This window comes from Bos taurus, chromosome 1, assembly GCF_002263795.3.
Source record: "Bos taurus isolate L1 Dominette 01449 registration number 42190680 breed Hereford chromosome 1, ARS-UCD2.0, whole genome shotgun sequence".
NCBI lineage: Eukaryota > Metazoa > Chordata > Mammalia > Artiodactyla > Bovidae > Bos > Bos taurus.
Window position 1 is genome coordinate 87,396,874 of NC_037328.1, and position 26,072 is coordinate 87,422,945.

General features: G+C 43.1%; 1 protein-coding gene across 2 annotated transcripts in view; it reads right to left on the reverse strand.

Annotated features, from left to right (window-relative positions):
* The window catches only part of USP13 (ubiquitin specific peptidase 13), a 130,921-nt gene that overhangs the window by 45,629 nt on the left and 59,220 nt on the right, over nt 1–26,072 (reverse strand). For both annotated transcript variants that reach the window (XM_015472368.3, NM_001191266.2), the window contains exons 7-13: nt 22,760–22,854; nt 21,496–21,683; nt 15,592–15,663; nt 15,144–15,237; nt 5,421–5,546; nt 3,612–3,765; nt 1,516–1,690 (exon numbers count right to left, since the gene is read on the reverse strand). In XM_015472368.3, the coding sequence (XP_015327854.1) occupies nt 1,516–1,690; nt 3,612–3,765; nt 5,421–5,546; nt 15,144–15,237; nt 15,592–15,663; nt 21,496–21,683; nt 22,760–22,854 (904 nt within the window). The remainder of the gene's footprint in view (nt 1–1,515; nt 1,691–3,611; nt 3,766–5,420; nt 5,547–15,143; nt 15,238–15,591; nt 15,664–21,495; nt 21,684–22,759; nt 22,855–26,072) is intronic.

Here is a 26,072-nt window from a genome sequence, read left to right on the forward strand (position 1 = left end):
CTTGTAAGACTCTGAAGAGCAGAAAAGGGGGACCAGGCAGACCAGCCAGTGAAGACCTTTCTGCAACTCACACCTGATGCTGGGGACTTTCTAGGCCGCCAGGCTTCTGATCACTTCCACCTCCCATACAGAGTCAGAATTAAAGTGCAAAGAGAAAAGGATAAATGTTTGTGGAATCTTCAGCTTACTGTCAATAAGAAAAAAAGAAAAAAAGTTTAAAAAAAATCACACAGTACATCTTAAACTCACACAACGTTATGTGAATTATACTTCAATAAAGTTGAGAGAAAAAAAACTGCTTTCACCACTAATAAAACGTGTAGCTTTCTAACTGCTCAAAGATGTGCCCAAGTTGTAATGGAGTGAATGACAAACATTTAACATGCCAGCTCACCAACTCTTATCTGCAAGGCCATACACACACATGCACATACATACATACACATACACACTTCCCAAAACTGAGCAATCCTCGGATGAAAATTTACTCCACAATGGATAACTGATAACTGAACTATTGTAATTCCTCTCTGGATATGAAGAAACTTTTTAAAAGAAATTATTGTTAAGAAATGTGGCTTTTTCTTTAAAGCTTTTGAAACATTCTTTTTGTTTTCCCGTTCTTAACACATGAAGTCAATCATCTGAAACAGAGGAATCCTGAGGGATGACTGTTTCAGAGAATAAGCGATTCAGGTTTGACTGCTACTCGTAGTTGCGATAAAAAAAAAGTCAGTCAGCAGTAGCTCATCCATCCTTCCCTGCCTTTCATGTCATCTAGAGCTCAGGCTGAGCCCAGAAAAAAAAGGCTGAAGAATATCTAAAAATAATGAGTTCCAGAGACTTTTAGACCTCCCCTCTTTTTCTGCCATTGTAAGTTCTTTCTCCAACTGCATGAAGTACACAGGCAAGGACTTGACTGTATAAAATCAACTAAGGCGTCAAGTGGAGAAAAAAAAAAAATGTATGGACCTGACAAGAAGGATCACAATATAGAAACAGAACATCTCCTGACCATGTCTGAGCAGCTCGTTGGAACAAAGCCCAGGAGCCCTGAGGTCCCCTTTGAGATGCCCTGAGACCCCTAGTCTCCAGGCAGGAACGGAGTCACCAAGTTCTAAGTCAAATCTTAATTGTGGAATCAGAATCTATCACAGTGGAGTTTAAATACTGAAGACTGTCATAAGCAGTTTTCGAATTTCTTCATTAATATCATCTTGCCATGGGGCATAAGAGTTCTTGGCTATACCTGCTCAGTAAAAAAAAGAAAAAAAGGCATTCTCTCCCTTATACATGATACAGATCACAACAAGCCTGTTTCACTAGATAGGCCTCATACAAGCAAGGTCTGTGAGAACTAGGGTTGTGTAAATCATAATCCCATCTGGCCACATGTGAGCAAGCATGCACAGACCTGTAGAGTGGCACCCCTCGCCCTTCCTGACTGCCCCCTACCTCTCAAGGCCCCCTTCTCATCCTACTGCCACCCACAGGCACACACACATACACACTTACTTCACACCCGCAGACTTTGCTTGCAGGGCGCTGCTCCAGAAATCATCAACATTTTCTGGTTCAGAAAAGGCCTGCAGGCAGGCACTGAATGGTATCTTGGCACGAACCAACTCGGGAAGGGGTCTTCTGTTTGATTCTGCTTCCCTTCTCGTTAGTTCATAGGCGATCAGTTCATCTGGGTAGAAGAGCAAACAAATGACTTTGCAGTCATTTATTTTCTTGAAAGGAAAAGCCCCTTGAACAATGAACAGCCTTCCCTGAAGCCTTCTGGGCTGGGGGTAGGACTGCTTACTTGCTGCCCTCCACAGAGCCAGAGGAGCCTGCTGAAAGCGTGTTTAGAGTGGCAATGCCAGGCTGCATCAAGCCGTTCATTTTTTGCCTGTTCCTCTTTGAGGCTGACAGGAGGGAACTGTGAATTACGGTCCAGATGAGAGGTTCAGACTACACATGTGCTGTAAGTGATGCATGAACCTGGGCTTCCATTTATCCAGAGGTCAAGACTGGTTTGACCCCAAACCACCCTCTAATCACAAAGTCTCCACACCAGAGAATTTCATGCAGAGAAATCCGAGGGCTCAGCTCTTCCTGGCCCTTGACCATGATGAGAGGTCACAGAGAGTGCAGGCCAAAGAGCAGGATGAACTATAAGGAACACAGTTACCCAAGGCACCAGACCTGCAATCCTACCCAGCACCACCCAGACAACTTCATGTGGGGTGACCTGACACTGCAGAAAGCAGAGCAGCCAACCCAGAAGGCTTTCTACACTATCCCTGCTCAAATGACTGAACACCCAGGGGAAAAAAGTGAGTACCCTGTGAGCTTCCCAGGAGTCAGCGGATCTACTCTTGGAAACCACCTATAAGTCAAAATTCTATGTATTTCAAATGGACCTTTCCAGGAATTCCTTCTGTGTTACAAAAAATCACTTCTGATTTATCAGTTTTTATATGCCACTGATGTATCTTTGTGGTTTCTTAAACACATCTGGATATGCTCTTACAGTTCATTTCCCAGTCCACCAGCGGTTTAGGATGGACTTCTGTCTAGGATGCTAGCATTACGTGTTTCCAGCTATCAATTTCCTGACACTAAATTACAAATCTCCTTTCTGAACAACAACAACAACAAAAAATAGCTACCACTCATAAATTATAAACAGTGAGTTTAGAGAGGATCACAGAACTGAGTAGAATATGTTAGCCAGCACCCACCAAGGTAGGCAAGAGAAAGCAATTAGGCCTCATGCTAAAAAGGAAACAAACCACAGATCCCCACCCCATTTCTACTTTGTGTAATGAATAAGAATTTAAAAACTAGTGAAAAGCTGTAGAAGTTTATAGAAAATGGAAATTTTTTCATCTTAAAATCATTTTCCAATTAACACAATAAAGTGACTACCCACCACCCCTGCAAAAAGAGTATAAAAAAGCCACCCAAGGAGTGTTTGAACTTTACAAAAATGACCAGTTCACAGGAGATAAGCAATTGAGCAGATATTTCTCCTTTTTTTGCTTCTAAGATGTTAGTTCTAAGAAATATCATTCATCTATTTTGTCTGAAGAAGCAGATCAGACTTATTGAAGGAAATTTCCCCTGAGCATCACCCCCTCCACCTGGGTATCTGCCTTCTTCCTGCTTCCAAGGTCCAGTGACCTTTCTAAGGGGAGCCTGACAAAGGGCCCGGCCACACTTTATCACCCACAACACGCACTTTGTTCAGATGCCAAAGATGGATTCTTTGATGGCTCACATCAAAAAAGGTAGTTCTGACCACTTCCCTCAGACTTTACAGCACAACTTGTAAGTGATAATGTTAAATTACAAATAATTTCCTCCAAATTAAACTGACTCTAAACCAACCTATTGTTGAAACTTATAGGCACTGAAGTAGGTTTCCTCCATAACCGGCTCCATGAAAATCTCAAAGAAAGCTACATGGGGACTGAAGTATAGATGAGAAGAGACATGCAGAGCAGACCCCTTCCAGGCCTACTCCAGACACAGCTCTGCAGTAACTAAACTGCACCAGCTCTTACTCGAGGGTCTTCACGTGTGAAGAAGCGCTCTGTTCACCTCCCGCTCTGGAACACTACCTTTGTTGGTTGCTGCCTCCATGGCCACAGGTAACTGCATCAGGTAGTCCACCCTCTCCGTGTAGCGGACTTTTCGGGTCTGACAGCACTGAATCCGCTCTTCCACCAAAAACCGAAAAACATCACTTGGGTTTTCTGAGCCAATGCGGTTCCTCTGAAAATGAGATTATATCAAGTCGGTAAGCTTATATTACTTTCATGGGACACGCATGCTATGTCGTTTTAGTCATGTCCGACTCTTTGTGATGGACTGTATTCCGCCAGGCTCCTCTGTCCATGGGAAGAATACTGGAATGGGCTGCCATTCCCTTCTCCAGGGGATCTTCCTGACCCAGGGATCGAATCTGGGTCTCCTGTATTGTAGGCAGATTCTTTACTGTCAGAGCCACCCATGTATAAAAATGAGTACAGAATCAAATATAAATCTGGTGAAAAGATCTGATGTTACTAAACATTCCCTCTGGGCATACCAGTTCAGAGTACTTTAAAGCAAAAGACTGGTAGTTACCTAAAGTCCAAAAATGGGAGATTGGTTAAATAAATTATAGTTCATCATGTAAATAAATAGTATGCAGCCATCAAAAGTCATGGCAGAGGGACTTACCTAGACAGAATTAGAAGAAAGGAGATATGAAAGGCCAAGTAAAGAGAAAGGAGGGAAAAAAAATCAAGGGCTGCACCGGAAAAATTAAGCCACGTATAGTCAGGTTGTTTGAGATGGACATGTACACACTGCTATACTTAAAATGGGTAACCAACAAGGACCTATTATACAGCACATGGAACTCTTCTCAATGTTATGTGGTAGACAGGATAGGAGGGGAGTTTGGGGAGAATGGATACACGTATATGGATGGCCGAGTCCCTTTGCTGTTTACCTGAAACTATCACAACACTGTTAACTGGCTATACCTCACTATAAAATAAAAAGCTTAAAAATAATTAAAAAGTAAATTTTAAAAAATGTAAAGTTTTTTAATTTAAGCAAATTTTTATTTAAAAAATATATTTTAAAATTTGTTTATATTAAAAAATTAAGCCATGTATGATATGATTCTATAAATGTACTAATGTAAATTATACACAAATTAAAAAGAAAGTAGGCTATATTTGAGTACATAATGACATAGCAAAATGTTCACAGCAGGTTAAGAGGAAAACACTGCTCACAAACCAGCAAGCAGAGAATGAACTGCACCTGGAAAATAACTGGGGTGGAGGTAGGGAGTCAGACACCAGAATGTTAGCACTGCTTGTTTGGGGGAGCAGGCAGTATGGGGGTGGTTTTGATTTTCTCTTCTGTGCCTCTGTTTCCACAAAGAACACACTAGTCATCAGGAAAAAAGTAGTTAATTTTTTTAAGAGGGGAGAAAAAAAGCCTTTAGTCATAAATTCTCAGTGGCCTTTAAGAACCACAGCATTTAACGTGATAGGATTCTGCTGTGAGCCCAGAGCGAGCATCTCGGAGGACAGAGGACAGGAGGATACCAAATACCACACTGGCCTCTCCAAGAGCTTGTCACAGAGACAAAAACAAAAACAGGAAACGACAAAGTGGATAAACACTCCTAGAACACATTCAAATTAGGAGGAGAACAGGGAGATCCACCAAGGCCAAGAAAGCCAGGCTTGAGGAGCAATTACAACAAGCGGGCCGAACACAGGAAGCCCCAGAGACGCCAACTTTAAAAGGAACCAGACAGGGAGAAGCTGGGGGGTGGCAGCGTTCTGGCCGCACAGGCGGGACTGCACGCGAGGGCTGGACACGCTTCTGACAACACTTTCCAGCAGTTCTAAAGGCTGACTTACCTCTACTAGATTCACCAGGTGCAGGAAAAACTCCTGGGCATCCTGCTGTCTGTTGGAGGAGAATTCCGGGTGGCTCTTGCTCACAAAGGCCTTAAACATGCGTGGAGAGATCCCATTCTGTTGAGGCTAAAATATAAAAATAAAACCAAAACTCACAAGTGGGAAACAGAGCAGAGACTATCAGTAGCCAGGATTTCAGATAAGAATACTGAAGCCCACGTTAGCTAAACAGTGACAGTGGCCAGGACACACTGGACGTTGATTGCGTACCAGGCACTGTGCTGTGAAACTGACATGGGAATGGGATGGGGCTCTTCTGTTGACTCAAAACTAAAAGGCACGATAAACACCCTGATTTCTGTCCGCATAGGACTTGATCCATAGTGACCAAACTGGTCTGCGACAACCCATTTCAGAACAGACTAGGGATGCACTGGGGCATGGGAGGGAGTCCTCTGCCAGAAGTTAGAGGAGAGGTGAGCCCAGCAGCATCGCTTCCCCACCACCAGGAGGGAATGTGAGAGAAAGGAGAGGAAATGGCTCCCAGCCCCAGGCAAAGTACTGCTCAGGGGCCAGCCCAGGGCTGTTTCTGGACCACAGGGCGTTCCTGGGAGCCCACCCTCACCTAGAGAAGCTGAAGGAGGTTGCCTGCAGCTGCCAGGATGGGAAGAGCTGGGACAACTTTGGCTGTGACCTTTGGATGTGTAAGCTTCCCCGGGGGGCTAAAGGACTGCTCAGAAGGCAACTGGGCTCCTCCAGAGAGGACGCTGCCTAAGACAATGGGAGGGCGGCCCGCTGAGGAGCTGGGGTAGGGCTCACAGAGGTCACTGGGTCAGGGCATCAGGTAAAAGGTCCTCGTGGGGGTCACTGAAAGGACAAGCACATCTCTGAAAGAACCACTAATGTGCGCCCACAGAAGGCCAACCATGATCACAGACTCACGCAGCCAAGAGGGAGCAAACACACTCTGCTCAGGGAAAGGCTCTGCCTCAACTCCAATCTCCCCAACCCTTGAACCTGGAGCAGCCTGAGGAGGGAAAGAGCTGGAGCAAGAATGGAAAAACACTAGAGCAAGCCAACACTGACCTTTCTACACTGCTGGTTTCCCAGGCACCTGAAATTGGTAGTGGGAGAAGCCTTAAACAAGATTTAATGTGAAATGGGCTTTTTAATCGGAGAAGGCAATGGCACCCCACTCCAGTACTCTTGCCTGGAAAATCCCATGGACAGAGGAACCTGGTGGGCTGCAGTCCATGGGGTCGCTAAGAGTTGGACACGACTAAGCGACTTCACTTTCACTTTTTACTTTCATGCATTGGAAAAGGAAATGGCAACCCACTCCAGTGTTCTTGCCTGGAGAATCCCAGGACGGGGGAACCTGCTGGGCTGCCGTCTATGGGGTTGCACAGAGTTGGACACGACTGAAGCGACTTAGCAGCAGCAGCAGCAGCAGGGCTTTTTAATGCCAGTAATTTGCTCTTGAACTGTGGTATTGGAGAAGACTCTTGAGAGCCTCTTGGACTGCAAGGAGATCAAACCAGTCAATTCTAAAGGAAATCAACCCTGAATATTCACTGGAAGGAACAAAGACAGGAGGAGAAGGGGACGACAGAGGACGAGATGGTTGGATGGCACCACCAACTCAATGGACATGAGTTTGAGCAAACTCTGGGAGATGGTGAAGGACAGGGAAGCCTGGTGTGCTGTAGTCCATGGGGTGGCAAAGAGTCAGACACGACTGAGTGAACAACAATCTGCTGGAAACCCGGGCACTCTGCCTGAGATACTCTAAAGAGGCAGACTGGAAGATCCACATCATCTTTAAGGATAAAGCTGTTTCCTGAGTCCTCTCCAAGTTCAGCTTCTAATAATGGTGCAGCACATCCCCTTGTGTAAAACCCTACAAAGTAGCAAAACCCTACAAAGCAGGTGCTACCATTATCCCCATTTTACAGCCAGGGAAACTGAGGCTGCAGAGAAGTGCCACCAAGTCTGTCAACTGAAATGGTCTTATGACCAGGTGACCATGCAGCCAGCAAAGAGCCAGAACTGGGTTCTGATCCCAATTCCACACTCCTAGCAGCAAAACTGGAGTCGCAGCTGCAGCACACATTAGGTCTCAGTGAGACAAACCTCACCTTGCCAATCAAGCAGAAGTAATCCCTGCGCTCCATGCAAAGGTGCACCCACGTCTCAAAACCTCTACATGCGCAGCCTCCAGGCCACCATCCCCTCCTCAGAAATACAGAGAACTTGCTATCTGGGCCATCACTAGGCACTGAACTCAACATCATGCCTTTTGCTTTAACATTCAGCCCACTCTAGCCTGTCTCCTCAGCCTGACTGCAGCACTTGGCAGGCGAAGGCCTTGTCTCACACCTCTGTGAGATCTCCTGGACACCAGGGTCCAAGCCTAGGGTCCACAGGCCACGGCAGGGGTGCACAACCACACAGTCAGATGCAAAAAGCGATGGGAAAACTCCAAGAGCTCTCTCTCCCGGCAGCCACGAGGCAGCTCCACATATGAAGTCTCTTCAAGGCACACATGTTCTAAGCGATGTTTCTAATAAAACTCAGGAGAATTCTGTCTTGCTCAAAATACATCTGATCTGGGCATCTAGTATTTACTGGCCACCTACTTCATGTAGAACATGTTGGGGATTCCTCACCACGAGGTGACAGACAACAGGTGGGGTGGAGGTGAGATTCAACACATATCTATAACAAATATTAGGGAACACTGCAGACAACCTAAAACAGTGTTGGCAGCTCTGGGAGAAGAATTCCCCAAAGAGGCAGCATTTGAGCATCTGAGGACTCGGAACCTGTATATAAATGATCAGCCTACATACACACAGAAGGCTGCAAATGTGCCTTCAGCATCAGCGAAGACCAAATTATACCTGATGATCCATTTAACTACCCACACATACACCTCCTGAAAGGCATGTAAAAGTTGTAACTTTCTTCACTCATAATGCTGACATATATCTATATAGTATCAGCCAACACATGCATGCAAATAACGCCTTATATTTGCATACCAACATTTAGTCGTTCATTCAATAGGAATTTACCAAGTGTTACAAAATTTCAGACACTATTCTAGGTACCAGGATGAACATTTACTAGGCAGCAGGCACATCTTATATGTGCATCTTTACTTAAATTACTCAACCTCATGAGGTGACTATTATAATTTTCTACATTTGACAGATGAGGAAATTGAGTTCGAGAGGAGTAAAGTAACTGACCCAGGATCACACAACTAGGAAAGTAGATCTGTCTCGCTCTCTCTTTATCCGTCCATCTTTCTCATGTCCTAACACTGTCTCTTGCGAGAACTACATGTGCCTAGTTCTCACCTCTGATATCCGAAGTCTCTCTTACCCACTGCTGAGAAAACAGTGTGTCCGGATTCTGAGTAAGCCCTCTTCAAATCGACCTCTGAGGTCAACCTCCCAGGCCAGGCCAACAACAACGTCTCCATCTGGGCAGTGCAGAGGCACCACCTGGAATACGCCTGTTCACATTGTGAATTTGGGTTTAGGCATTCACGTACGCACACACTCACTGCCTGCTGCTGTTACCTCTTACAAGCTGTGCTTGGCTGCCAGTCCCCATCAAAGCAGCTGCTTGGGAAAGTTTACCAACTTGCTGAAAGTAGACTGAAGAGTTGGCTGCTGCTCTATGCCACCGTATGGTCGTACAGCTGGGAGAAGTTCCAACAGAGACCACGGTGAAAACCAGAGGCTCAGCCCCACGCTCGGGCTCCGGCCCAGCCTCATTCACTCCCCTCCATGCCTCTTCCCTCTCGGTGCCCATTTCAGTTCTTTGTTTGTCCTCAACTGACCTGGCCTAATCCCTGGTGCAGCAGACAAGTTATAGCTTGAGAAGTGATAATCATTGAGAAGTCATTAAAAAGCTTCCTAACTGGAGACGTGCTGTCTCTGCCCCACTGCAGACCAGCTCCCAGCTTTCACAGCTGGTCTGATTTATCTCAGACTCAGCCACTCTACACTTAATGCCTAACCACAGCTAGCCCCTCTGTCCTCACCCATGGTCCTCACCTGTTCTACCTCTGATTTCTGAGGGCGGAAATTCACTAATTCCCATGATCAACTATTACTATGTTCACATTATGTCCACATAATAGAAAGTCAGGCTATAAAAATGTTGAGCCTGAATCTAATTAAGCTTCCACATCTAACTTCCAGCTTATAAGAAACACAAACTGAACAACACCTTAAGGAAGCAATCCTGGGGCAAATGATTCAGCTCCTTCAACAGATCAGTCAGTCTTGCAAAAAGAGGAGAACTCTAAGAAGCTGTCTTTGATGTCGTTCAGCCGCTCAGGCGTGTCCAACTCTGTGACCCAATGGACTACAGCACACCAGGCTTCCCTGTCCTTCACCACCTCCTGGAGCTTGCTCATACTCATGCCATCCAACCATCTCGTCCTCTGTTGTCCCTTTCTCCTCCTGCCTTCAATCTTTCCTAGCCCCAGAGTCTTTACCAATGAGTCAGCCCATCACATCAGGTACTGGAGCTTCAGCTTCAGCACCAGTCCTTCTAATGAATATTCAGGGTTGATAGCGCTTTGACAGTGCAGGGGAAAATATGGATATTGGCTGGATACTGGATGATATATTTTGCTAGTGTGTTTCTAACACCTTAATTGACTTTCAACATATTGCTTTAAAAAAAAAAAAGTATTCTAGTTACAGGTGCATATTGAATATTTACAGGTGAAAAGGATGGTGTTTAGATTTTGTGTTCATTTTCTGCAGGGAAAGAAGAGGAAGGGAATGAGGAAGGAGGGGGAAAATTGAGTTGAGGGGAGATTGATGAAACCAAATTGGAGATGGTACATGGAGATTCATTATACTCTGCTCTCTATGTCTGTGTATTATTTGCAAATTTAAATAATTTTTTTAAAAGATCAGATTCCAGAATAAAGCGGTCACTTAAAAGAAACCAAAAAGCCTAAATAAGAACCCCAGGTGTTGACATTTGGCAGAAATCAACAATGTAAAGCAGTTATCCTTCAATTAAAAATAAATGTTGTTTTCTATTTTTTTTAATTTTAAAAAAAGAACCAGAGGGAATCCCCTGGTGGTCCAGTGGTGAAGACTCAGTGCTTTCACTGCTTTGGCCTGGGTTCAATCCCTGGTCAGGAAACTAAGATTCTACAAGCTGTATGGTACAGCCAAAACAAATAAAAGGAATCAAAGAAATACCATGTTTCCTAGTGGGCACTGAGCCAGTGCCATCACCTGAGTGTCCCATATTGGCCCATCACCAAACAGAGACCAACACTGACCAAGAATGAGACTTTTAGGAAGCTCATGTGCTTTCTGTAAGCTGACCCTTGGACACCAGAAGCAATGGCTTGTCCTGACAACTTTACAAGAGAGAGCCCCAGACCATCTCCAAAATAGCAACCACCTAAGGAACCTGTCATATTTATAGGATACTGTACTTACTTTCTCCATCAGCAATTTGAAAACAGATCAGCTAAAATTAGAGAGAGGACTACAGTGTTCAGAATCTTTCCCAAATGCTTACACAGAGCTTTCTGTTTAACAGTGCACCAAGAAGGCAGTCACTGTCCACTCATATTCGTCTCGGCTGAATGCTTTAACTAACAAGGAGAAAGACTAAGGCTTTGTATCAACTTACTAGAGCAATGCTTGTAGAGATACTTACACTGTAAGATCACCAGGATGAAAATATATATATATATATGCATCTCAGCCTGTCCCCAGTACACAGGAGTATATCATCTTTTGATTTAAATTTTTAACCTTAAATCATAAACCTTGGACAAGTAATTCCTAACTCATGTCCAAACCCCAAATCTCCTAAGCTAAAGGAACAGAGGTTATTCCCCCAAGGTATTTTTCATGATTTAAAAGGTGAGTTAGAAATGTTACATTTGCCCAAAGTAGGAAAATGGAGGTTAGTGAAAATAAAGTTCTTTTGTTTGCAGCTATAAATACATCACCTGGAAGCAGAACCTTGGTTATCTCATGTTGATCAAAAACTGAGGCCAGGAATTTTGTGTCAAGGATTAATTAGAATGGGAAATCAAAATAACTGTCATTAAGAAACTGTTTGGAATACAGAATTGTTAATAATGTGCTATCTTCAGAAGGAAAAATAAATTATAGAGTAATCTGTATTAAAATGTGTGAAAGCACTGTCTTAGAATGCATAAAGATCTGGAATACATTTTTTGGAGAAGAAAAACTGTATTTTCACAGTGAGCAGGTTTTATCTACCATAGATGCAATTTAATTTTAAAAATCAACAAATTTATATAGAAATGGCAGTGCCCCCACAAAACACTGAAAATCTTTTTTGTAGATGAAATGCATATTAAGCATGCATCTATAAAAACTCGATTTCACCTTGGTCTGTAGCAGAGCAATGAAGTATATATTTTAGAAATGACCCAAGGTGTGAATAGTCCAAGTTACTGGGCTACCTGGTAACTCTGCAAAATCCACCCAGCCCCTTTATCACCCATCTGCAGCTCCACACACAGAGGCCCTGGGAGCCTGAAATGAGTACTAGAACAGCTGTCAGGGAAGCAGGACAGCGTAGAGACTCCATCAATACTGCACAGACTCAGGGCCGGACTCCCTGGTATGAACCCCAGCTCTCCACTCCCTGACTTGTAACTGTAGGCAAGGATTCTGTGCATCCATTTCTGCATCAGGGAATACACAGGAAGGGCCTGTGCCAGTCATTGGTATCACTGGTAGTAGAGGCCCTGAAAAAGGCATTCCTGCCACATGGCTCTCTGTGTGGCACACATTCCTCTCGTAACCTATCCTCTGTTTCAGCCCATCTTCCTTCCTCTCTCAGAGCATTTCAGGCTCCTCTACAAGACAAGAGACAAACAGCGGAGACCAGGGACAAGACCACCTGACCACAGGGCTCTTGAGACCTTAAAAAAGAAAGGTTCTCCCAAATTGGTTGCTCTGAAACCAACTGCCAGTGAAAATCTTGATGCCTCAGAAAGTAATTCCCTCCACTGTCAAGAGCAGTGGAGATCTTACAATGAATTACTTGTCTGTTCACGTAATAGCTTGAAACTGACACCTCTGGGGCCACAAAGAAAATCATGAGGTCAATTCAAGCTTATTCTGAATGTCAAAGGGACTCTAATTGATCCTGGCACCTCAGGGGTGCGGGTGGTAGTGAGGGGAAGAACTTTATAAATCATCTAGACCAAGGGTCACACCCAAATACCCAGCGTACCAATCAGGTCACAAACCACAAGGGGACTGGAGCCAGCTGGGGACTGCGTGTCCTATGTGGTGGGAGGGCTGCTACTTAGCTCCAGCCAACTGCTGTCAGGGGCCAAGGACTGCCAGAGGTTCTGAATGTTTAAGAGAAACTGGAAATTCAGATTCTGTGGGAGGGCCCAGCAAAACACACCTGCAGAACAGACATGGCCCAAGGGCTGCCAGGTTGCACACCCTGAGCCAGACAGGGCAGGGGTTCCTGCCTGCAAGCCTCAGATCCCTGAAGGTCACGTAACTCCCACACTAATCCAAGGTGAGGAGGAGACGAGGGTCCCCAGCTGTTCACAGACTAAATAAAGAATATGCCTTATATAAGAACTATTTACTTTTTTCTAGTATCACAAAAGGATATTGTGATGTTAACAAAAGTAAATTTTCCTTCCAAACATTGCTAAATTGGTCAGTTTTCATTTTACATTTTCTCAAATGAGGAGATTCCAAAAACACAACAGTCCTGTAACGTACACAGATTTTATTTACATTAGAGAGGGGCCCCTTCACACTTGAAATATTCACAACCACCAGCAAGACCAATGCCATTTGACAGCTGAGATTGAAAGGTTACAGGATTTTCCCCCCACCGCCACCCTGTCTCCAGATCTTTGCAGAGTCAGTAGAGGAAGCCAGGCCCCCGAGGCCCAACCAAGTCTCCATCTCCTCCACCACGAAAGATAGACTCTGCCCCAAGAAGTGACAGCCTGGATGAAAACCCAGGATAAATGTGATCAAAACATTTTGGGGACTTTCCTGATGACTCAATAGTTAAGAATTCACCTGCCAATGCAGGGGACATGGGTTTGATCCCTGGTCAAGGAAGATCCCACATGCTTCAGGGCAACTAAACCCATCCGCCACTACTACTGAACTCATGCTCTAGAGCCCGGAAGGCGCAATTACTGACGCCCGCATACCTGGAGCCCACGCTCCGCAACAAGAGAAGCCACCGCAATGAGAAGCCCATGCACTGAAAAGTAGCTCCCGCTTGATATAACTAGAGAAAGCCCTCAAACAGCAGCAAAGACCCAGCATCGCATAAATAAATAACACAAAACTTTGGACCAAGTGTTTTCACCATCACCTCTTCAAAGTTACACAGGAGCTCAGAGGTAGAAGCCCGGATAACCTGAAAGCCCAGCCCTGCACCCAAACCACTCCAACTCCATTCCAATCAAGGAAGGCTCTTCCAGTCCCTGGTGGATAAGGGACTCCTTGCTACAAGGCTGGGTAACAATGCAACAGAGGACTTCCTGCCCCACAATACTCTGATCTCTTGGCCTGAGCCCCAGAATGCCTACATCCCTCTCCACCCTCCTCACAACCTAATTCCCTCTCCCCACCCCCAAACACTGCCTCTATATTTTCCCTGCCTAATATCTCTTCTCCTGTTTGCTCTACTTCCGCAACTAATTGGCTACATTCTGAAAAAGGACTATTCACTTTCACTTCTTGCTCTCAGTCCGCAGGCATTAGTCAAGGCTGATTGATGTTAAGATGGGAGCACAGAGATCACACACATGAAAAACAGAACTGAAAGAACTTGCCACTAAGTCAAGACAAGGTAGCCTGGAGGCAGAGCAAGAGGGATGGGGAAGCGGGGCCTGCATTCCACTCAGGACATCCGCAGCTGTGAGAACCTAGACCCCCAAATACAGCTGTGTAAGCTGTGCCCTGCACAATTCCAAAGCCACTGCATCACTCCAAAAGGCCAGGCTGCAAGTGATACCCTCGGAGTTGCATTAACAGAGCAGCCCAGAGAGGGGTCAGTAGCCCAACCCGCAGACATAGGGAAATGTGAGTCTGATAATTAGGAGATGAAGCACACCTTTCAGTCAGTCAATTAATAGTGACTGAATGGCCAACTCAGTTTCTTTTTTACCAAAGTATGCTTTCAAACCCCCAGCAGCCTACCAAAAATGAGGACTGCCCAGCCCTCCCCAGAAATTCAGAATCCTCTGCTAGGAGGTGGGGGTGGGGGATAGGAATATGTGTGTTGTGTTTTAACAGACAACCTTCTGAGAAACCCTAGGAAACAAAGCTGCGGCTTAGGAGAAGACAAATACTAGAAGCACCAAGACAGGGATAACGAGGGGGAAAATGTTTGTATTTTTATACATTTATTCCTTCCATTCCAGCTCTATGTTATGAAGAATATTATTTCTAAAGACCAGTAATGATGACAATCACATATAATCCATGAAGCAAATGTCACTAGAAACCACAATCTTGTGGCCATTCCTTATCACAACTTTTAAGAGCAGATAGACACCCTAGACCCTAAAATGAAAAAGCTATGTTGACAGCTCAAGAAATTTACAGCCACCATTCACCAAATCATAAGTAGTCCACGTTGTCACTAGGGAGGTCCTTCTTTCCTCTGAGTCAACGTGGCAGACACCCAGACACATACCTTGTGTTCCTCCTTCATCACCTGTTCAATGAGCTCAGACTTCACGGGAGGTTTTGAATACTGGCCTGAGAGAAGGCCATGTCCTAACTTAGTCCTGGACAGGAGGGAGAAAGAGACAAAAAGGTCATTGTTGCTTCCCCTCAGAGATGCCAAAATTATCTACAAATTTCAGTAACTACAGCTGCTTTTAGTGAAACACTGTATCTCAATTACTCACAAATAACTTACTTGATTCTGCTTGATACTGATTCCATTTTCAAATTCTCAGTACTTTATCATTTTACTAATTTCTTCCTTTTTACAAAAGCAACACATGCTTATTTTGGAATACTTTTAAACAATACAGACAGTAAAGCAAAGAATCGTTTTTAATTCTGCAACCCAGAGATAACCACTCTGAGCACTATTTCAGATAAACTTTTCTTAAAAACTACAGCAGGTCACTTACATCTGTGTGTTGAAATCTTGTGTTGGATCTAAAGGAGAGTAGTCAAATATTCTTGGAAGATTTCCTACATACCTAGAAAATGAGAAGCAACGAGAAGCAACAGTCAAAACATAGGAACTGAGAGATGAACAGAACCAAAATCAGCCATCATCCTAGCCAAGACCTTCTTGCCTTTCTGTCAAAACTAAATCAGAATTTTTCCCTGAGCTCCCACCTCTGCAGACACATTTATGGGCCTCCCTATGCAGCTTTCCCAGGTGACTCAGTGGTAAAAGAATCCAGGTTCAAGCCCTGGGTTGGGAAGATCCCCTGGAGGAGGAAAATGGCAACCCACTCCAGTATTCTTGCCTGGGAAATCCCATGGACAGAGGAGCTTGGTGGGCTACAGTCCGTGGGGTCGCAAGAGTCAGACACAACTGAGCACACACGCACGCACACACACACACACACACACACACACTGAAGTTGAAAATGTTTATGCTTCTATCAATAGGCCTTAACCCCAGGCATGAGTTAAAATCCTCTCAGATTTGGAATCTTTTACAAGTTTCCCAGTGATTCCAACATGCAGCCAGAGTCAAGCAGCACTGGGTTAGGCCATCGCAACTACCTTCTCAAAACCGAAAGGTAAGGTAAGGAATTGTTCTGGTCATGTCAAAATGAATAATGACATCAGTAACAACTACCATGTCTGGAGAGTTTCCTATACTGCCTAAGTCTTCATTTACAACCGTATGAGGAAGGGATCATTGTCATCACCCACTTTGAGAGATGAGAAATCAAGATGCAAATTCATTAGGTAGCTTCCAAAACCACCCAGGAGGGAGTGATGAAGCCCAGAGTGGACCTAGGCAGCCTGGCTCCCAAGCCGTGCCCAGAACCATGCTGCTGGCTGTACCTGCCCCATCCGCAAGCCCTCTTTCTGACCAGTTTATGTGACACAGCAATCTAACTGTAACCATCCATCTCTCATCTCAACCCACAATCATTCCTTTCACTTCTTAAGTTCATTTCCTATCTCATACTCCCTGCTTTGTGGTCTTTACCTTCCCCTCTTGAAGCTTAGGTTCTCTGAGCCTGGAAGTTTTAGAAAGAAGAATCCAGAAACAGATTTCTTTTCCTGCCCCTTCCTGCATCTGCCCTGCCTACTTCTCTGACCTCATTCCCACTCCTTTCTCCCTACACCACAACACCCCAGCCACTTCCCCTTTTTGCTGCCCAGGGCATACCAAGCTCGCTCCTGCTTCAGAGTCATGCCATCCTGTCGTCTCTTTCCTGGAACACTCTCTCTAAAGATCATTGTTCTTTTGCAGGTCTGATTAAAAGCCACCTCTCCATCTCCCTACCATTTCGAGTTCCCTACACCTGACCCTGGCTAACTTTCTTCCTGGCATGTATCACTATTTGCAAGTATATAATTTATGTTCTTGTTTATTATCCTTCTAGAGATTACATACTAGAATATAATCTCCATGAAGGCAGAGACTTTATCTAAATTACTACATCTCTACCACTAGAACCACATCTAACATGTAAAAGGCACTCAATAAATATTTGTTGAATGAATATATTCATATCATAATCACATAACCAATTTCCATAACTGAGTACTAAATAACCCAAGAGAATAGGCATTATTGCAGTAAAGCCTTGGCAGAGAACCATAATACACTGTAGTTGGTAATAATCTCTAATTAGATCCTTCAGCTACTAGAAACTTCCAGGCAACTGCTGGCAACAAACTCAGAATTTGTGTCCCAGGTTATATATCAACATGAGAATTAACAGAGCACCACATCTCTGGAAAAGTCCCATTCAAATGGCTTCTGGTTACATCACTAGGACAATACTTCCATCTAGAAATGTTCAAAGGACCAAAAACCAATAATACATAAACCAAACTTTGGAACCAAACTATATTCAGTGTAAGAGAGAATTCTTAATATACAACTTGATATACATTATCAATATTAGCTATCTTAAAATCTGGTCTTTATCATACCTCAAAACCTAACAAGACCGAAAAAAAAAAAAAAAACTGGTAAGATAAACATTAGTGAAAAGTTTAGGCTTTCTGTCAAGGCTGATGGAGAAGAATAACGTTTAAAGGGATAAATCTTTGATTTCTGAAAAGTCCATTTTGCTACAAATTTATATTCTTTTTCTCATCAACTAGGAATATCTTCTATTACAACAAAATTAAAAGACAGCAGTAATGTTGGATAATTTTTAAAGTACTTATATCTTCAATTTGTAATCTAGTGGTTTTCAAAACAAAAAACATGTGTGCTATCTAAAAATCCACCCTTGTGGTCATTCAATTTGTACACCAGTTTATTTAGATTTGTTCATCAGAATTACTTTGAAATGTAAACTAGGTTCAGGTGGCACACAGGGTATCAAGGAGTCCAGCTGATGTTCCCAAATTATACTGTGGTTGTGTGTAAGTCATTTAATCTCTCTGTGAGTCACTCTTTCTACTTACAAAATGGAGAGACCGCTCCACTGAGTTAGTCCTGCTGGGAAAAAGGGAGTTTGACGAGTGAGCCTTTCAACCCAGTGATATTTGTTAAAGAACCAAAAGACAAGTAAGAATAGTAAGTTGCTCATTTTCTAATATATACAACAAATGTTTAGGAAATAAAATATAAGATATTAGATACTACAAAATTCTAAAACACTTGAAACAAGACTAGGTAAGAGATTCAACTCTTAAATCCAAAATACAGACTTGAGGTATGTTCTTTTCATTGAAGAAAAATTCAGAAGATTATTTATCAAACTTTGATGTGTGGAAAATATTTTCAAAAACGATAGACAGTAAAGCACTAAAAAATGTTGTGCTTTGTGACAAAAGAATACAAGTTTCTTTCATTCGAGTTTAAAAGAAATAATAATTATACAACACCTACCATAAGAACTTTTCTTCAATAGTTAAAAAAAAAAATCTTGGCGCATAAGACAGATAAGATGAAGCTACATTATTCCCAAATCAAATGATAATACAAGTATGAGACATGGGTAAGAATTTATAAAAATCATATGATGCACAATGCATACGTTTGAAAAGGCTTTCCCATCTCAGAGCTTCAAGCTTGCTCCTCCTTTTCTCCAAAACCCTGTCTCCACTCCTCCTGCACAGCAGTCAAAGTGAGTATCCCTTTGTGTGTTGTTTCTTCAAAGAAATCCTCCCTTACCACCTCCTTTCCTTTTTCTTCATGGGGTGTAGCATATTTAAAATCATGCAGTTGTTCTTACAATTAGAGATACTCCTCAATAAAGGACAGAGTTACATTCCAATAAACCCATCATAAATTGATGATATAAACTGAAAATGCACTTACAAGGAACTCTACTCAGTGTTCTGTAATGGCCTATATGGAACAAGAATCTAAAAAAAAAAAAAGTGGATATATGTATATGTATAACTGATTCACTTGGCTATACACATGAAACCAATACAACATTGCAAATCAACTGTACTCCAATAAAACTTTTCCAATAATTTTCAAATTTTAGGGTATTATGGACATTCATTCATATTTTTAAAAATAAAATAAAAATTTTATTTTAAAATATAAAAAAAAATGCATTCATAATGCCTAACCTACCAAACACTGAAGCTTAATCTAGCCTACCTTAAACATGCTCAGAACACTTACATTAGCTACAGTTGGCTAAATCATCTAATTACTTGAAGGCTACTTGATAATAAAGTGTTGATTATCTGCTGTAGCTTACTGAATACTGTACTGAAAGTGCAGAACAGAAAGGCTATCTGGGTACAAAATGGTTGTGATGGTTGTTTACCCTCAGGGTCTTGTACCTGACCAGGTACAGCAGCTATGGCTGCTGCCTGCCCAACATCACAAGAGTACGTACCATCTGTCACTAGCCCAGGAAAACTAGCCAAAAGCAAAATGCAAAATTCAAAGTACAGTTTCTACTGAATACACAGCACTTTTACATCATCGTCAAGTTTAAGTTGAAGAATCTTAAATCAGGGACGGTCTACATTTATTTAAGGTCTGTTTCCCCAAGTGGGGCTGGGCACCAGGTCTTATTTACCACTGAACCCCCCAACACCCAGCGCCCTGCTGAGCAGAGCAGAACCCACTCTTTATTGGCTGGATGAAAAAATGAAAACCTGACATGGACAGCTGACCATAAATTTCCAAAGCCAGAAACAGTAAGAAGAGGTAAGATTTTAAGTATCAAGAGAGGAAGGAAAAGAATATTTGATATACTTTTAATAATCACCATTAAGGGCTTCTTCCCTGATGGCTCAATGGTAAAAAAATCCACTTGCAATGCCAGAGACACAGAAGATACGGGTTCAATCCCTGGGTCAGGAAGATCCCCTGGGTGAGGGAATGGCAACCCATTGCAGTATTCTTGCCTGGAGAACTCCATGGATAGAGGAACCTGGTGGGCTACAGTCCATGGGGTCGCAGAGTTGAACTCAACTAAACACACAACCACTATTAAAATCATTAGCATTCAATTCCATGTGGGTACAAAATTGCCCTGTGCTGTTCCTAGTGTGCTGTCTGTCCATCAGTTTGTCTTAGCACATGTGTGTCCTCTTCCATACTTGAACCAAGGTCGAAACCTACCTGCTCTGGGAAACACTACATATTATTTCCTAAACTTAGACAGCAGCTGCCCATGACCTACAGCTGCTGGTCTCTGTGGCTCCCTGTGCTAAGCACAGTTTAAGGAAGACAACACCCAGAGACACAGCCCTTCCCTCCCTGGCCAAGGGAGGAAGCAGGCAGCCTGTACAGGCATAGTTAGGAGCTGCCCTCAAGCAGTGCCTCCCAGTTACCTATGGTGAAGGGCCAGCTTGTTTGTTGATTTCAAATCATATAGATGAAATCCTTAAAAATACAATAAAAATAAATTAGACTTCAACCCCCAACGAGAGTTAGAGACAACAACCTTCCGCACAATTGGAATTCCATGCATAACTTTACAGTCAATCCTTAGAATTCACAGTTCCTTCACAACCATGGTTTCAACCAACAGCCGATCATGTATTGGGTTGGCAAAAAGTTCATTAGGGTTTTTCTATAAGATGGTTTAGAAAAACACGAATGAACATTTTGGTCAACCCAACAGTACTGTAATACGTATTTACTGAAAAAAAATCCACATATAAGTGGACCTATGCAGTTCAGACTCAAGTTGTTCAAGGGTCAGCTGTATTTGAAAAATGAAATGCCAGTTATAAAAAATGGCAAAGTCAAATTACTATAATTTCTCAATGCCCACTCTCAGTTGCCATACCTATCCCATTACAAGTCCATATTCAGCAGTCCAAGAACCAGCACCATCTACAAACCACAGTTTGAGCAGCAAAAAACCTAAATTCTCTAAGAAACTCCACTCACTCACCATTGCCCAAAGAAATCGGCGAACCTCTCCTACTGCATGTAGAGGGAGAGATGAGGCAGGTTTGCTGTGAAGATTAATGATTACAGTATTTTCGGCATAGAGGTTGCAGGTTTAAAAGCAGAAAGTGAAGTGAAAGTGAAGTGGCTCAGTCATGCCCAACTCTTTGCAATCCCATGGACTGTAGCCTACCAGGATCCTCCATCCATGGGATTTTCCAGGCAAGAGGACTGGAGAGAATTGCCATTTCCTTCTCCAGGTTAAAAACAGAAGCCATTATTAATGTGACAAATCCCTGTAGGAGCTTTTTCAGTTTACAAACCTCTCCTTATCTCATGTGATCCCTGTAACACCTCAAGGGTTCTCACCCGCCTTCATGTGGGAAGTCACAGCACAAACGTGAAATGTCCTGCCATCGGTGAGGAAGGGCTTCCCTGGTACACACTGCCTGAGCAGGCACAGAGGAGACGTGGGGCAGTCTGTATGCCCAGGTCTGCACGGGACACTTACGCTCTCTGGAATTCTGGGATGCTGAAGATGGCCTGCATCACAGAGCTGAGATAGCAGCTATTGCCCAGGTTCTTGAGCCCTGTGTACCCTGGGCCGTACATGGGCTTCAGCTTTGTCCCCGTCTCCTGGATCACCTCCCACTCGCTGACCCGCGGCTTGATGTCGTTGTCCTGGAGCCCATTCTCTGTCTGGGGCAAGATCAGTGAAGAAATACAACTTTGACGATGACTGTCATTCCAAGATCACATCCCACAAATTCTTTCTAACAGCAACAGAGGTTTCTGCCTTTCCCCTCAATTAAACAGAGAAATAAACAACCTCATTAAAAGCGACTGAGATAGTGATGGTTGCACAAGGCAAATGGACTTTGTGCCACAAAACTGTATGCTTAAAAATTGTTGAAATAGTAAGCTTTATGTTAGGTATAGCTTTCCATAATTTAATAAATGACCACATTTAAAAGATTTAACAATAAAAGAGACAAAGACCAAGGGGAAAGGGGATAGGAGGAGGAAGAAGACAAACAGGAATCAATAAAAAAGAAGGCAGATACAACACAACACAGCAGACAAAAAGCAAGACAATTGGAGAGGAAAGTGGAGTAAAACCACGGGGCTCGGGAGAAGCTCAACGTAGGAGGGAGGTTTAAAGAAGAGCAGAGAAAATAAATTAAAAAGTGACATGAGTGAGACAGAGGAATTAGACGGAGAATGTGAGGAAAGGGAGATGGCCTGGGCTAAAGCAAAACATGCACATTTAACTGCTCCTCATAGGGTCAAATATTACACAGCCACAACACCAGCCTGAAAACACAATATAAAATGAGGCACAGGGTTTCCATCAACAATAAATAATCTACTGGTTTACTCTTTCCACACACCCCCAACAAGCTCTCCTTCCCTTCCTGAAATTAATTAAAGTGATGTTTGGTCACAAATCATTTTAAAGGTCATCTCCCCATACCTTCGGCCTTTAGTGAACAAAAAAAGATTCATGCAGCTCTCCATCAAAGGAGACAAAAATTTTGCAAGTAAACTCCAACTAAAACAAAATGGTACTTGATGAGGTGCCATGTTCATTATAAAATTTTAAAACTCTAAGTACACTGATAACCAAAAGAAAATGCTAATTAAGTTTGAGAAGTAAATGCAAACATTAAAACCTAAAACCTATAAAATGAAGATGCATGTGACAGGAATTATATAAATAAACCAAACAGTTTCCCTGTAAGGTGGGAATAGAGACAAAAGGAGATCCTTCTCACCCCATGCATATGAAGCATGTCAATTCCAAAATGTGCTAAGTGCTTGGCCAAATGAGGGTCCAAAACAGCTTCCTCTTCTTGGAAAGAATAAACATCTAGAAGGTGAAAAGAAAATAAGCACTGAGACCTGCAATCAAGTTATTCAATATTCAACATGCACCCACCAACCTCCTCCTATGCACTGGGCTTGGGACACATCAATGAACACACAAAAAACTCGTGAGTTTCAACTGGGGGGAAGACAGATGATAAACAATAAGCGTAACCAATGGGTATTTTTGTAAATATATCTATATATCAATCCTTTTGACATTTCAGAAAGTAATTTTATAAAGGATTTCTGAAACAAGAAAAGACAGTGTCTAAAGCTAAAATAATTTAAAACTAGACAAATGCAAATGCCTAACACTAACTGTTCTAATCCCAGTGGCATGTTTATAAGTTCAGGAGGAGGAAAGTGGGAAGGAGGAGACGGTGACACTGCCTGCCACCCTCAGGGGGAACCAGTGAAGAACAGAGAAACAGGACCTTGGGCTGTCTGAATGGCTGGACTGTGGTGTGAGGTCCAGGACAAAACGAAATTCTGCCCATGGAAACCTCGTAGTCTCAGAGCTACCACCACACGACCTTCCACCTCCATCTGCCCCCTCGTCCCCTCCTCCCCAGTGTCCACACCTCAGAGAGCTGGTGAGGGGTCTCTGAAGACTGCAGTGCACCCCAAACGTGCCCACCCCGCAGCACATGGAAGACGATGATGCGTCTGGTACAGCGGGGTAACTCAGGAGGCTGCACCCAGCCCAGGATCCAAGAAATCAGCATGTTGACAGCCTGGTCTGTAACCCACTCCTGGGGCTCTGGTGTTGGGAAGCTGTGTGCTGAAGGGGGCTGTCTCTCTCCTCAGGACCCTCATCTCCCACCTGACCACATAAGGCTTCAGACTGAACCCAGCTTCTCCAAGGGTAGGGTATGATTTCAAAGCAACAGCAATGCCTGAAAGCTCATTAGAAACGCAGAATCTCGGGCTCCACCCAGACATACTGAACAAGAACCTGCATTTTAATGAGATCCCCACGCACACAGTAAAGTTTGAGAAGTACTGTGTAGCGCTTTCAAAAGCTACCCAAACCACCGCCTCACCTGTCCTCACATGGCAGTGCAACAGGGAAGAGGGAAACGTTTTCAGGCCCATTTTGCACATGAGGAAACGAGACTTAGAAAAGTTAAATCCTTTGTCTCAAACCCCACATGTGGCCCAAACCCAGGTAGTCTGACTCCTGGCCCCGTCCTTTCTACTCAGATTTCTTAGGAGACCAAGACTCAGTGAGGCACCATCCGAGGCCCTTAACAGGAAGGGAGAGACAAAAAACAAACCAAAATTTTGGGACTTTGGTAATGGTCCGGTGGTTAAGACTCTGCACCTCCAATGCAGGGGGCACAGGTTCAATACCTGGCTGGGGAACTAGGATCCCACATGGTTCAGCCAAAAAACAAAAACAAAATAAAAACAAAAAAACCCACAATTTCTTCACTCTAAAATTGGAAAAACAAAATGTGAAAATAGATATAAAGATATTATTCTTTACAGCAACAAAAGATAAGATTGTTCAAGGAGTTTCCTGCTCTCTGGAACAATACCAGGAGGAGAAAAAAAAAAAAAAGTGATATATAGGATCTACGGGGACCCTCTGACCCAAACCCATTGCCACCCAAAAAAAGTCAAGTCTTTCTATTATTAACAGATTAAACATTGTATAGCTTTCTCTTCTATCCCTCTTCCCTAGGCATCTATTTCAACTTATGGATAGAAGCCTTCATCTATATTCTTTTCTAAATATAATTATTTAGAATTATAATTCAGTGCACTCAAAAGTAAACACAAAAGATAAAATCCCAAGGCCAATTAAGAAAAAAAATTCCCAAATGTTTAAATATTTAAAAAAACAATAAAATTCCTTGAACTTGAAACTACATCAACTATATCTTCAATCTACAACACGTGACAGTCAAGTACCACTCAAATATTAGCTAGAAGGTAGAAACGACGCTTCCCATGCACTTTCAATTTGGTCATTATTTAAACTAGTGAGAATTTCTAGTTTAACAAAGAATGTTCAAACTACTGCACACCTGTACTCATCTCACATGAGAGCAAAGTAATGTTCAAAATTCTCCAAGCAAGGCTTCAACAGTAGATGAACTGAGAATTTCCAGATGTTCAAGCTGGATTTAGATAAGGCAGAGGAACCAGAGATTAAATTTCCAATACCCGTTGGGTCATAGAAAAAGCAAAAGAGTTCCAGAAAAACATCTACTTCTGCTTCATTGACTATGCCAAAGCCTTTGACAGTGTGTATCACAACAAACTGGAAAATTCTTCAAGAGATGGGAATACCAGATCACCTGACCTACTTCCTAGGGCTTCCCTGATAGCTCAGTTGGTAAAGAATCCGCCTGCAATGTGGGAGACCTGGGTTCAATCCCTGGGTTGGGAAGATCCCCTGGAGAAGGGAAAGGATACCCACTCCAGTATTCTGGCCTGGAGAATTCCATAGACTGTATAGCGCATGGGGTCGCAAAGAGTCGGACACGACTGAGCAGCTTTCACTTTCACTTTACCTGCCTCCTGAGAAACCTGTATGCCGGTCAAGAAGCAACAGAACTGGACATGGAACAACAGACTGGTTCCAAATTGGGAAAGGAGTACCTCAAGGCTGTATATTGTCACCCTGCTTATTTGCAGAATACATCAGGCGAAATGCTGGGCTGGATGAAGCACAAACTGGAATCAAGATTGCTGGGAGAAATAATAACCTCAGATATTCAGATGATACCCCCTTATGGCAGAAAGCAAAGAGACTAAAGAGACTCGATGAAAGTGAAAGAGAAGAGTGAAAAAGCTGGCTTAAAACTCAACATTCAAAAAATGAAGATCATGGCATCTGGTCCCATCATTTCATGGCAAACACGGGGAAACAATGGAAACAGTGACAGACTTTATTTTCTTGAGCTTCAAAATCACTGCAGATGGTGACTGCAGCCATGAAATTAAACAACACTTGCTCCTTGGAAGAAAAGCTATGGCAAACCTAGACAGCATATTAAAAAGCAGAGATATTACTTGGCCAACAAAGGTTCCTATAGTCAAAGTTATGGTTTTTCCAGTAATCATGTATGGATGTGAGAGTTGGACCATAAAGAAAGCTGAGCATCAAAGAATATTAATTCTTTTGAACTGTGGTATTAGAGAAGACTCTTGAGAGTCCCTTGGACTTGTAAGGAGATCCAACCAGTCAATCCTAAAGGAAATCAATCC